The sequence below is a fragment of the Panthera onca genome, chromosome B3, assembly GCF_046562875.1.
Source record: "Panthera onca isolate mPanOnc1 chromosome B3, mPanOnc1 haplotype 2, whole genome shotgun sequence".
NCBI lineage: Eukaryota > Metazoa > Chordata > Mammalia > Carnivora > Felidae > Panthera > Panthera onca.
Window position 1 is genome coordinate 4,287,067 of NC_138344.1, and position 13,244 is coordinate 4,300,310.

General features: G+C 48.1%; 1 protein-coding gene across 15 annotated transcripts in view; it reads left to right on the top strand.

Annotated features, from left to right (window-relative positions):
• Window positions 1–13,244, top strand: part of CPEB1 (cytoplasmic polyadenylation element binding protein 1) — a 90,549-nt gene that overhangs the window by 61,102 nt on the left and 16,203 nt on the right. For 8 of the 15 annotated variants that reach the window (XM_060617555.3, XM_060617561.3, XM_060617550.3 and 5 more), the window contains exon 3: window positions 3,457–3,648. The exons of 1 other annotated variant lie outside the window; for it this stretch is intronic. In XM_060617555.3, the coding sequence (XP_060473538.1) occupies window positions 3,457–3,648 (192 nt within the window). Of the gene's footprint in view, window positions 1–2,927; window positions 3,093–3,232; window positions 3,253–3,456; window positions 3,649–13,244 lie in introns of those variants that run through there. 6 more of the 15 variants (XM_060617551.3, XM_060617554.3, XM_060617558.3 and 3 more) reach the window with 3 other exon arrangements.

A 13,244-nucleotide genomic window follows, 5' to 3' on the forward strand; every position in this document is an offset into this window, starting at 1 on the left:
CAGACCTCTTACCTCACTGCATGTTAGGCTGTGTTGACAGTTTACTTCTCAAACTTTCTTTCAGTACACGGAGAAGAGGTGGACAGCAAGGGGTAAATTTGGATAGAAGGGATCAGTTAGTCATTGGAAAGGAGCGTTTTTGGGTAACCTGTTTCTGGAGGGGCAACTGGATGGCACAGTTGGTAAAGTGTGTGACTCTTGTTCTCGAGGTCATGAGTTTGAGCTCCATGTTGGGTGTAGGGATTACTTCAGAAAGAGAGTCTGTTTCTTGAGTAAAATGTTTCTGAACACAAAGGCTCCAGATAAGAGTGATCATGCCTACCAGGCCTACCATCTCTGAGATTGCTGTCCTGGTATGATTTTCTTAATTGAAGAGTAGTTTAACGTACAATATGATGTTAGTTCCAGGTGTACAGCATGGTGATTGGACAATTCTGTATTTGACCCCGTGCCCACCACAGTAAGTATAGTCACTGTTGGCCACCATACGACATTACTACAGTATCACTAACTCTTTACCTTATGTTCTTTGTACTTTACATCTCTGTGACTTCTTTTAGAACTGGAAGTTTTGTCCTGGTACGATTATTAAAATTTGCCTCCTTTCTCTCAAAAACGTCTTGGTTTGGATGATAAATTACATGGTCACCCTACTGAAAACTGATAAAAGGCTTTGTGTCGGACAGTGTACCAGATGTTTTATGTGATCCTGAAAGAATCAGGATCTGCTGTTGCCACCTTACAAAGATGCTCAGAAGCTAAGTAACTTGACTGAGATCACACAGTGGCAAGACTTGGTGAGCAAAGTAAGATCCTGTTGGACTTTTAAAGCTACTTAATTTTTCCCAGTCTGCTACACTAAGCATTTAATGGGTATGGCCTTCATTGATTTTAGGATCTAGTGAAGGAACCCTGCAGTGGTTGTGAAAGCCTTTTTCTGGAAGAGAATGTGGGATGGGGGATGTCTGGATAAGGATAGAGGTGATGTGATGCCTATGGTGGGGATGCTGGGAGTGAAAGTAGAGTTGTGTTCAGATCACAGAGCTGGATGCACGTAGCCATCAGTATCCTTAAACAGCCCTGCTGCTGAAGCCTGGGTCTGTCAGCTTGGGATGGGAAGGTTATGGAAGTTGTATAGATACTATTGCTCAAACTGGTGTGTGCATACATATCAGCTGGTAATCTTGTTAAGATGCAGGTCAATTCCATATATCTCGGGGGTGCTGAGATTGTGTATTTATAACAAACTCCTGGTGATGCTGATGTTGCTGGTCTTCCTCACTAGACTTTGGGCAGCAAGAGTATAGTCGATGATTAGATCCTTCCTGCCAGAGGCATGGGGGTAGTCATGCACACAGATACCCTCATTTTAGAGGTCAGGGTGGGGTGGGGGCAGTTGTGTCTAGGCAGAGGTGGCCTCGCTGTGGGGTGGAAGGGACTATATAGATAGCTGGTTTAGTGGGCACAGGTACTGAAATATAGATGTTTTTAAAGGCAGCATTGTTTTTGTAGTTAGTACACGTAGATTATTTTTAAAGTTTGTCCTTAGCTTGTGTGAGGGTGGACCTAGAGAAGCAGGAGGGGAGTGTTCTGGGGTGGGGACAATACCAACATGGTGCAGTGGTGAACAAGGTTTTAACAAACACAGACAGGGAGCGAGCAGAGTATCTATAGCCAGACAGGAATAACGTGGATGGATGACACAGCAGCAAAGCTCTAAAGAAAAAGGAAGGGAAAAAGAAAAAGAAAAAACCACCTCTAATGGGAGGAGTCTCTCCTACAGACTGGTCATTTCTCCCCTCTCAGCTCTGCCTGAGTGCCCAAGGACATAGGGGTATGTACTGCAGGTGGTTCTCGCTAGTTTATCCTGTGGCTAATAGCGTTTTTCTTGCCTCTGCCCACCTGGGACCCTGTCTATATTGGTCACTGCCCGTATGACATGGGAGAACAGGTGAGGCGGAGTACTGCCACCAGCATGGTTTAGGTGTGAGCAGCCTGCCTGCTGAGGCTGGGACCTTTGCTCTCTACCCTCTTTTCTGGGGAGGAGGCCTTGTGACTACAGGTCATGATGGCAGAGGACTGATACGGGAGAGCACGTCACCAAAGAGGAAATGGCGGAGGTTCCAGAATATCTGGGCAGAGCTGTACTTTGTTGCTGGAGCTGTGAGTGGTCACAGAAGTGGGGCCTTGGTCCTGAGCAGGACCCCTGAGTGAGGGCCCCAGCAGCCAGAGGCATCAGTGAGCCTCCCAGCTGGCTAGCTGGGAGGCTCAGAGTGCTCCTGGAAGGCCGGAGACAGGGCGTTGGCAGGGCCGGCTGGTGGGAGCTCCTGAGCACTGGATTTATGAAGGGGCAGAATAGCACTGGGACTGTTGCTTTTCTTTCTGTCTGTCTGAACTGTTTAGCAGTGTTGCCTCAGTCTGTCCCTATGTCCGGCCGCCCGAGGGAAGGGAGGCTGGACCTGACAGAGCTGCTCATGACTCATGCCCATCCTGTTGGGGCGAGAGGAACCAGGGACAGGAATTGTCCTGGTCAGGGCAGAGCTTACTCTGGCCTGTGGGTGGTGGGACATACCAGGGCAGCCCGGCGACTCCCTTCCCTCTGCTGAAGCTGACCCCTTTTCTCTGTGATGTGCTCCAGACAAGCCTGGAGCACCAGGTGTTGTTTCCCAGGGTCCCAGTATGCAGTGTTTTCTGAAGGTTACCCCATCCCTCAGTGGTAAACACTGCTGTGTCAGGGTGCTGCTCAGGGGCCACTTGGAGCACATAGATTTTTGCTAGCAGGATTGTGAAGCTTTGCATTGGGCTGCAAAACCAGGGCTTGAGCAAGCAGCTGGAGAGAATCCAGGACTAGAGTGTTTTTGGGTTTGGGGGTGGAGAGCAGAGGGAGGGGAAGGGAGGGGCAGGAGGGCAGAGCTACACAAGCAGGCAGTCACTGCTTTGGCTTTGCTGTCAGCGGAGAGGACTTCAGTCGTGCCTCGGGGCCGCTTGGCCACCATTGCTGGAGACCGGAGGGCGCTGCCTCGGAACCCTGACTTACCGGCACTGCACCCGGACTGTTCCAAGTAGCTGTTGTGCTATCTTTTCCCGGGGAGGCAAGTCTCCTCCCTGTCGTCCCCTCCTGCTCCTCCCCCATTCTGTGAGGGATGATGCCGCTTTCTATTGCACAGCTCAGCCGGCTGATGTCACTGGCAGCGGGAAGCATCAGCAGCCTGATCACATGCTGGCCCAGTCTGTAATGCAGACGGGATAGGGGTGTGTATGTGGGGAGGGGGGCTGTATGGCAACTGCTCTTGCTCTGACGCCCCCAAAAGTGCAGAGGCAGCGGCCGCAGCATCCGGCCGACTTGGATGTCTGCTCCTTGAGCTCCGGGAAACTATTATTATTAATATTTATTGTTGATAATACTGGGGAAAACAGCCCTTAACTCTGGGGTTTCTGCTGTCCTCCTGTCCAAAGCAGACTTCCAGGACTCAGAAGAAACAGTTACGAGCAGGATGCTTTTCCCCACCTCTGCGCAAGATTCTTCCCGGGGCCTCCCAGATGCAAATGACTTGTGCCTTGGCCTGCAGTCCCTCAGTCTCACAGGCTGGGACCGACCCTGGAGCACCCAGGACTCCGATTCCTCAGCCCAGAGCAGCACACACTCGGGTGAGTGCCAGAAAATGAGTTGGCTGGGGGAGGGGGACGCATGGGGTGGTGAGCAGAGACATCCACAGCAACAGTTGTTCTCTTCCCCTTTGCATCACCTCCCCCCCCCCCCCCAATACAACATGGAGCTGTTTTGCAAGAGATGGAAATGCTGGCTGTGAGCGTGGCAGGACAGATGGTTGCTCGTAAAGGCAGGCATGGCTTTTCCACTTACCCTGATAAATTCCCTGGAGTTGTTAGTGTGCACCTGGGGTGGCCCTGAGAAGGGTCCCCAAGGTGACAGTCTTATGCAGAAAAGATCCAGCTAACCCCCCGAGTGCCCAGGCCTGTTTTGGAGATGATGAAGCAAAACACTTTTCAGTGGGGGAGGGGACTTCAGGGGCTGATCCCTGGATGTCCAGATTCTGTTTCTCAGTGGTTTTTATAACTAGGGACCTGTATACGAGGATGGGTGAGTCCCTAAATCATGGCAAGGGAGTAATTTTAACCTCCAGTGTGGCTGGGTGGTATTAGAATATTGGAATTGGCTTTAACATACGGGTAAGAGCATTGACCCTGGAAAGGGACAGGCAGGGTCAGTGGGGTGGAGTAACTCTCAGCTGCGGAGGCTTTGTTTTTCTTTGTGTGAAGGGTAACCAAATGGATGGAGGAAGAGCCACTCCCCTTTAGGACCCCTTGTTGCCTTGGGAGGATTTGATGGGGACAGCCTGAAGGGGCTTCTTGGCCAACCCCGTGAACTGCTTCTGCTGAGAACTTCCCAGTGCCCGTTTCTTTCCCTCTTGTAGTACACGGGGGAGGGTTGGCCAGACCCAGCCAAATCTTGGAGTGTTCAGGAAGAAATGGGAACTTCAGAAATACTATAGGTAACTTAAAACCCATGTATTTTGCTTTATGTACATTATACCTTAATAAAAAGAATAGCAGCAGATACTTAGGGAAGATGGAAAGGTAGTGGGGGGCAGCCATTTCCTATTGGTGCTGACCGTGGAATTCACTGAGCCTGCCATCCTTCCCTCACCTCCTCAGCTCCAGAAACTGGCAGTCATGGTAGCCAGGTACCGTCTTGCTGATTTCTCTGGCCTCCACCCTATTTGGCCGCAGGTCTTTTTTTAGAATGCTTTGCAGAGCCCGGGACTGTTGTCTGTTGGCATTATCCCATTTGATTGGGGGTAGGGGGTTGGATTTTTTTTTTTTTTTTTTTTTTTTTTGATTTGAGGATGGGGAAGAGCTTTGTCTAAGTAACTACCTCTGGGTTAAGGTAGAATTTCTTGAAGTACTGGCCTTCAGTTGGCTCAGGTTTTTCCAGAAAGATTGGTAACTGCCCTGGGGCAAGGAAGTGTGGCATCCTGTGCCTGGAGATCTTGGCTGGAAGGCCACGGTTGCTTCTTTTATGTGGTACTCTGAAGTTGACCCAGATGGCCTGTGAAGCTGACCTTGTCCTCATTCCCACTGTATCTGAGCAGAAAACAGAAGAGCTTATGCAGGAGGTGGGCACCTGTCTGTGGTGACCAGTGTTTGACTAAGGCACTATCTCTCACTGGTGTCAGATTGGGGCGTGGCCCTTTGGCTCTGGTCTCTGTTAGCTACAAGGGTCCTTCTGAAAAGTAGTACTGCACACAGGTTGCAGGAGGGCGCAGGTTGGGGCTTGGAGAGCGTAGCCTGAAAGTTACTGTGAAATTAGGCTGTAAAAAAAAAAACAGCTTGGACCCAGTCGTAATTCCTCCAGCTTCCTTGCTGCCTGAAAGTCCTGTGCTTGTAGCTATTTGTCTCCAGAGTGGGGATGAATTTATTTCTTCACCTTTCATCTCAGGCACATCAGTGATAAATATCACATGATTTTGTGGATCAGGGAGGGACTGCAGTCTGTGGCCCTAGCATTCACAGGGACCAGAGGGCTGCCCCAGTGCTGTCATCTGGCTATGGGCAGGGTTAGTGTGGCCGTGTCTTCCTTTCTGAGGGTTAAGGACACACCCATCCCTCACATCCGTGATGTCCTCAAATTTTGGAGCTATGATGACGGCCATCTCTCTTCTTTTCCCTGAGCTCTGGGCCTTCTCAGCCCACACGAGGGTACTGCCTACTGGAGTAGGATGCAGCCCTCCCACCAGCCAGCTGCAGTGCCAGATCGGGCACCCTTGCCAGCAATGCGGGAACATGCGGCCCACATTCCAGTGCCTACACTGCCTTCCCTTCTGAAGACCAACTAGCTCAGTTTCTTTAGGGAGGGAGGAGGTGTTTCAACATCTCTGGGCAGTCTGGGAGTTATCCATGCTGTGTTTTGTGGAGCACAGGTGCAGGCTTGCTCCTTGGGCTCTGCTTGGTGACACATTGCCCCAGGCAGCTGTGGCTTCACCACTGACCACCTTCTGCCATCATATGTGTTCATCAGTGTTGGGGGTAGGGGAGGAAGATGGCAGGGCTCTTGCCTGAAAATCTTGGTTAAATGTATTCAGCAAGCATTGAGCCCTGGCTATGTGCCAGGTACTAGATTAGGCTCTGGAGGTCCATCGATGAATAAAATTGTTGCCCTTACAAATCCCTGTAGCTACCAAGGGTAAACAGATGAGAAGGTATACCAAAGGCAGTGTGATAGTTGCTACAACAGGGGCTTCCATTTTTTCCACTAAGGATTTTTTTTTTTTTTTGCACAGGGACAACTTTTAACTGGGTTCTCAGCATGAGACTGGTACATGGAGACCTTTCTTGGGGGGCTAGGATCCTTCCGCTACATGGGCTCCATTGGCCTCCGAGGCCTGCTTTTGAAGCCCCTGGGGTGGAATCTGGTTTTGAGATTAGTGCCTGCAAGACCAGCATCGGTTTGGTTATGGCGCTTTGTGGGGTCCCTCCTTCTAGAAAGACTGGGCCCACCCTGAGGCCTCACCTCTTGCTGGGAAGAAAGCCTTTTGGGGAAAGATGAATGTTAGACATTGGTTTTTCCCTGAGACCCCAGTGGCATGTGTCCAGCACTACCTTTGTCATCCTTTTAGTGTGTCTGAAGTCCTGTAATAGAACAGTAGAACCACGAAAGCTGTCCTCAGTATCTTGGGATGGGGGATGGAATGACTAATAACTACCAGTTGTTGACTGCTTCCTATGTGAAGTCCATCATGTGACTTTAATGCTTGTACAATCCCATGAAATGGGTAGTCATTACTTCTATCATAAAGATGGGTAGGTAAGGTCACAGGTTGTGAAGTACCAGAAGTCACACAACTGCCAGAACTCACAGTGCTCTTTGGTTCCAAAACTCTTGTGCTTTCTATTACACCTGTGTTCCTATAAGCAGAACTCTTAACATGTTGGACAAGAACACCTATGTTAAGGTATTTCCACATACTGCCCTGGGGCTGTCCATCCAGAGGTGATGTGTTCCCTAGCTGAGACCCCTCAAAGCTACAGTGTGCTGTAGACAGTTCTGACTCCCCTCTACCTGAGTCTTAGCTCATGAGCTGTGCCCACCCAATGGATCTGTCTCCCTGACTTCCCCCTGGGGACTCTGTTGCAGGCAGTATTACTCAGCATGAAGGGGGTGACTGAGAATCTACTTTGGGGAGGCCTGGAAGCAGGGACTCTTAATGCATGCCTTGTATCGAAGCCCAGTGGGTAGACCAGATGTTCTGTCTGAGGATGCCAGAGGCCATGCCCTGTTTTCTCCCACTGTCCTTTAGAAGTCCCTGGGGGTTAACCTGTCCACCTTCTCTGGTTTCTGCCCTGACTGCTAACCAGTCAGGTTATGAATGGTATGTTCCCGTGCTGTGTTACTTGCAGGCTCTCTGTTGGTGGGCAGGCTGGATCAGCCTGGAGTGAGAAGGGGGACCCTCGGCATTTTGATTTTGCTGCTGCTATACTTCCAAAACAGCCTTTCTGAGGTGATACTCAAAACAGAGTTGGGCTCCTCATCTGTGGAACATGGACTTCTTGGGCTGGACCAAGTTCTGCTCCTGCAGATCTCCTTCAAGCATCCACTTCTCCACTACTGTGTCCCCAGCATGCAACACAGCACCTGGCTCATGGCTTTTTCATAAGTATCTGTTGAATGAATGATGAATGTTGAGCCACTGTGTTGTTAATCCTGAGTAGTTTTGAACTGTAGAGTTCAGTCAAGGTCTCCCCCATTCTTCTGCCTCCCACGTGTTTTGATCAGCTGGATGGATGGATTCTTCAGAGATCAGTATCTCTGAACCTCCATAGCTTCTAAGGCATGAAGATGCATTTACAGAAAATTTTGTCATACACTGGAACAGGAATTCTATCGTGGACTCAGGAAGTCTACTGAGAAATAGCATTTAGTGCAGAGATGAGGGAGGGCCTGGGAAGCAGTATGATAATAGGGTGCCTCCTAGGCAAGAAAGAAATTGGGTACAGGGGGGGCATGTGTGCTGACCTTACGTGGGACTTGGGTATGTCATTTCTTCAGGTAATGAAACTTGTCCAGTCATCTCCTCTCTCTAGAGGAGAAAGGCTCTGTTGGGTGCCACATTGCGTCTATGGGATCCAGGGTCAGTGAAGGCAGCTCACACTCAAACGATAGCCCACCACCTGAATTGGAGTGTGGTGTAGACTGCAGGGTTGGGGTTCCAGGCAAAGAGCAGTCTGTTGTTATACCTGGAATGAGTGCTGCCCTCCCACTTCCTATCTGTGTGCCTTCAGATGGATTTTGAGCACAAACAACCTAGAGCTAAGGGTTGGGAGAGAGAAGGAAGGGTTCCAAGTATGTGGCCCTAAATCTCAAGCTAGAAATAATGGCTCCTGGTGTGGGTTTTTTCCATGATTACTCCCAGGAGTTAGCAGGCATCTGACTCTGATGTCTTGGGCCTAGTCTCTCCCGAAGCTGAGCTCGAACTCAGGGTCTTGGCAATACCCACATACAGTTCCAAACTCTTGCTGCTGCCACCATCAGGCTCTGGGTGACTTTGTACTCTTGGGGAAGGCTTCAGAAAATTCGAACAGTGACTCAGCTGTAAAAACCCACAGGAGCTGGCATAGAAGGGTGAAAGTGGAGAAAGTTAACAATCGGTCTAAAAATATTCCTGCTGATTTGGTCTCTTGTACCCTCTGAGGTAGCATTAATGAGCTGGAACCCTCTGCCAGGTCTTCTCTTCCCCGTGACTTCCCTGAGAGCTGTCTGTAGCTGATCCTGATTCCTGCCAGCTTGTGAGTGGTGAATGGTGCCTCTGCTCCAAGAAGAGCACACTGCTTTTCTTAGTCACTTTTGGAAGATACAAGTGCCATATGCTTGGCCACCAGGGCTGGAGGTACTTGGTAAACGTCAGACTTCCTACGGTCCCTGAGTTGTGGAGTTCAGGAGTAGAGCAAAGGTCTAGGGCCCTGGATCCCATTGAAAAGTGACTATGGACTTCTCTCCACACTTACCAGCCCCCAAGCCATATAGGTTAATGCTTGACGTCTGGCCTCGGGGAAGCTCTGTGCCCTGTGATGGGGAGTGGACTTCAAGATACTGACCTGCAGCATAAATGACCTAGCACTTGCCCTGGATTTTAGATTGTGTGGCTTAAAGAGCGTGCCTTTCTAGTAGATATACTTACTACTTCAAGTTACGAAGAGGGAAACCATGGATTGCTAGCTTTTTGGCTCCTTCCCTCCTGATTCCCAGCTAGTGGGAATCAGTGCTAGTCATACCAGGGGAAGTATGGTGTCATGGGCTGAGCCAGGAGTAGGACAGGTTCCATCTCTTGAAATGAGGTTCCATCTTCCCTAGAAGCTTTTCCTTTGATCTGTAGATACGCAAAGAACTACCTGCTCAGGTGCCATGTGAGTAGACTGTATAGGGACACTCAGGTCACTCTAGGGAATCTGACCACAGGTGACAGTTTCCAGAAACCTGGCTCCTTCTTTGGGTTGAAGGAAATCTCAAACCAGGTGGAAAATCATAGGCCTGTTGATACTAGGTTTTTTTGTCTTCCCCATATCTTCTAATCAAACTCCTACTGTATTCTTGGCCCTCCCAATGTAACATTTGCAGGAAACTGCTGCAGTGGAGGTTCTGATGCGACCCAGGTGTGTGAATCCTGGGGCATCCTGATTTTTTGTCTGCTAAATGACATTGTCCCTTTCCCTTTTTCTTCTGTGTGGTTAGGATAGTTTTCAGTGAAGCACTCTTTCCTGCTTTTAGTACTTGAATGTGGAAGTATGTACACATAGCTGTGAGGATCCCAGCAGGTTACTGGGAGGATTGAGCAGGGAGGTGCTTCTTCTGTCCTGCCCTTCCTCAAGCGCAGAGTAGGCTCTCTTCAGCCTGTACCTATATATACTTAGTTCTCTTCGAAGAAAGTATTTGAAACTAGTGGAAGGAGTATTGTCACAAGTTGATGTGACAAGTAACTCTACTTCTCTCAACCTCTGTTTTGGTGATGGGCTGGGTTGGGATGAGCTAAGATTTTTTTGCTCCGGTTCTGAGTTGCTGCTAGGTCAGTATTGTGTCCTTGAGTTGAATAACCTTGATCAAAAGGGTGCGGCCTCAGTGAGCATACTGGCTCTAAGGGATACGATGTTTCTTTCCTTTTAGTACTGCCCAGCAAATACTGATCACCTGCTCTCTGCCAGATGTTGAGTTAATTACTGTTGGAGTGGCTTGGCATGGTTGGTTGAGAAGGCAGAACTTTGTCCATATGTGTGCCTGCAAATATCCATACAAATGTTTTTGAGGCTTTAAAAAGCTTGTTTAAAAGAAGATTATTTCTCTAAGATTATAGTCTCTTATAGGCAGAGACTCCAAAGGTACTTAGTTACCATTCTCCACCCCCTGGGGATTCTAGGCCCTGTTACTTGTGCTTGATTCTCCTTTTCCGGTTAGATCCAGTTACCTTGAAAGAGGCAGAGAAAGTCAAATGGGAACGGACTAGTTTCACTTCGTGTCATTTAAAGAAGCCTTTTTGTTTGGGAATAATTTCACATTTACAGAAGTTATAAAGTTATACCAGGAATACATGTATTTCCTTTATCCGGATTCTCCTATTATTTTTTTATTTTTAAGTTTGTTTATTTTGAGAGAGAGCGAGCGAGCCTGCATAACCAGGGGATGGGCAGGGAAAGAGAAAATCCCAAACAAGCTCTGTGGTATTGGCGCACAGAGCCTGACAGGGGGATCAGTCCCATGAACTGCAATGTGAGATCGTGACTCGAGCTGACCAGCTGACTGACTGAGCCACCCAGGCGTCCCCAGATTCTCTTATTGCTGACATTTACCTTTATCATTTGCACATTATTGTACTTAAATATGTTCATAAGTGACAAAACGGTTCTCAACTCCATTCAACTTAAAGTTGATCTAATACTTAAACTGTTGTTCATAGTCCAGTTTTGTCAGGTAACCCAGTTGGATCCTTCATAGCACTTTCCTCTTCCTTCTTCTGTCTTAGCAGGTGGTGTCTGCCCCAAGCAGTAGGCCCTACCTCCCTTGGTTTTTGCTCAGTATGAGCTTACAGAGAATTTTGGTTGTCTTGAATATTTTTCACAATGTTCGCCTTGTTCCGGTCATCACTCTTTCTGAGACTATATTACCACAATCTATACCACTCTTTTATACTCTGTGTTTGTTCCTGCTTACTGTCACTCTCCCTCTGTCCTCCCTACTCCTCACCCTGCACCCAACTAGTGTTTCCTGAGACCAGACTCTTTGGGAAATGTCCTATAGCCGCCTTGCTTTTTTTCTTTTAGGTATTAGTTGCCATTATGCTGTAAGAGCTGTGTTTAAATAACCTGCAGAAATAATGACATATCAAAGGTTTCTGGGGCATGGTAAGGGGGACTGATTAGAAGAGTGATGTAGCAAGCCTCAGGTTTTTCTAGATGAGTGCTTCTCACACTTTAATGTGCACACCGACCTCCTGGGGATCTTGTTCAGAGCGCAGGTTCTGATTCAGTAGGTCTGGAGTGGGGCCCACGTTGCATTTTTAATGAGTTCCTACAGTGGCAAGGTTCTAGAGAAGTTTCAAGGCCTGGATGATTTAGTTCCCAAGGCACTGACCTTTGGTAGGCGAGAGAGCTTTGTCAGTAGTTGATGGTCTTAAAAGGAATTTGAACAAAGAGAGGTGTCAAGAACATGAAGACAAAAAGATGTAAAGTCCTGAGTATTAAAGGTAGCTAGTGAATGGTGCATTATAGGAAATACAACTCAGAATCAGAATTAGGTCTCACTCTGTCATTCACTAGCTGTTATTTATACAAATGCTTGCCCTTTGATCCTTGATCCTTGATCCTCTCTTTAAGATGGGGTAATATTACTCACTTCTTAGGATTCAGTGAAGATTATTTACCTTCAGGTATAAGTGCTTCTAACAAAGTGTCTAGCACATGCTATATGTGCAGTAAATGGAAGTTGCTATTAGCAAGTAGTAGGAGCTTGGTGGAACCTGGTCCAGACTGTAGAACAGACGATTGACTATGAGCCATGCACATTTAAGGAAGTGGAGTTCATTAGTGGCCAACATGGGTTGTCATGCCTTTATCTTTTTAGACAGGTATATTATCACATTTAGAGGAGTGCTGTAGACCTAATTCCTAGCTTTGACATGGGAATTTGACAAAGCCTCCAGATATCTTTGTGGGCATGGTTAAGAAAAAATTGCATGTGAGTTGAGGTGGATGAATTTGTGGCTTGTAGAATGGAGGCACCACCACAGTAGTGAACGGAAATTGACATGAATGATGAAAGTGGTCTCCAGTGGCATCCCAGTTTGCTTTTTGACTCTTTCAAATGCACGTTTTCTTTTTTCTTAAAAACCTTGGGTGAAAGACTCAGTTACTATGGCCTCGATTTGTTGTCCTTGATAGCCCCAGACACAAGCCCTCTGGGCCAGCCATCCTCCCTTGAGCTTTTTTCTGCGTGCTGCCTTATTCTGCGTTTTCCCTTGACAACTTCTAGAGCTCCCTACCGTGCTACCCCTTTTCCCAGGGTTAGCACACTGCTTTCTGTCTTGTTGCTCTCTGGTGAGTGCTCCCTCTAACCTCTGCACTTGCTGAGGGCTTTTACTTGTGGGTACTGTTTTGTCCAGTGGAAGATAGACATTCTTCCAAGCTGAATTTACCATTTATCTCAGGGTCATTCTTTCTGTTCCTCATTACTAGTTTCCCAGTCCTTTTCTCCTCTGAAGATGTCAGTATTTGTTTTATATTTGTTTATTTTAACCCCAGGCTCAGTTATCACCATGAGTCCCTTTGATACCCATATGGGCGACCTAGTCAATTTTTTAGACTCCACACTGCACGTCAGCCAGTCGGTGGTCACACATTATCTTACCATCCTGAAAACTCAGTCCTCACTGTTCATCCTGTCTGCCGCTTCACCTCTGTTGTAGCTGTCAGCACGTTGAAATTGCTGGTTTTCCATTTGCTTCAACTCTGTTGACCTACTTTGGTCTTTCACCTGTACTACATGACCCGTCACTCACCTCCTGTGTTGCTATTTCCATCAGCTCTTGTCTTGTTTCCTCCTTCATAGCCCCGTATGGGTCCAGTGGAGAGAAGGGCCCGTCAGGTTTAAGTGCTGTCTTTCTGGGTTGGGCCCTGGGTGCAGGTGTGGCCTTGCTGAGTTTACCCGATCAGCCTCCTTTGTCATCCCCCTAGAAGCTCTTCAG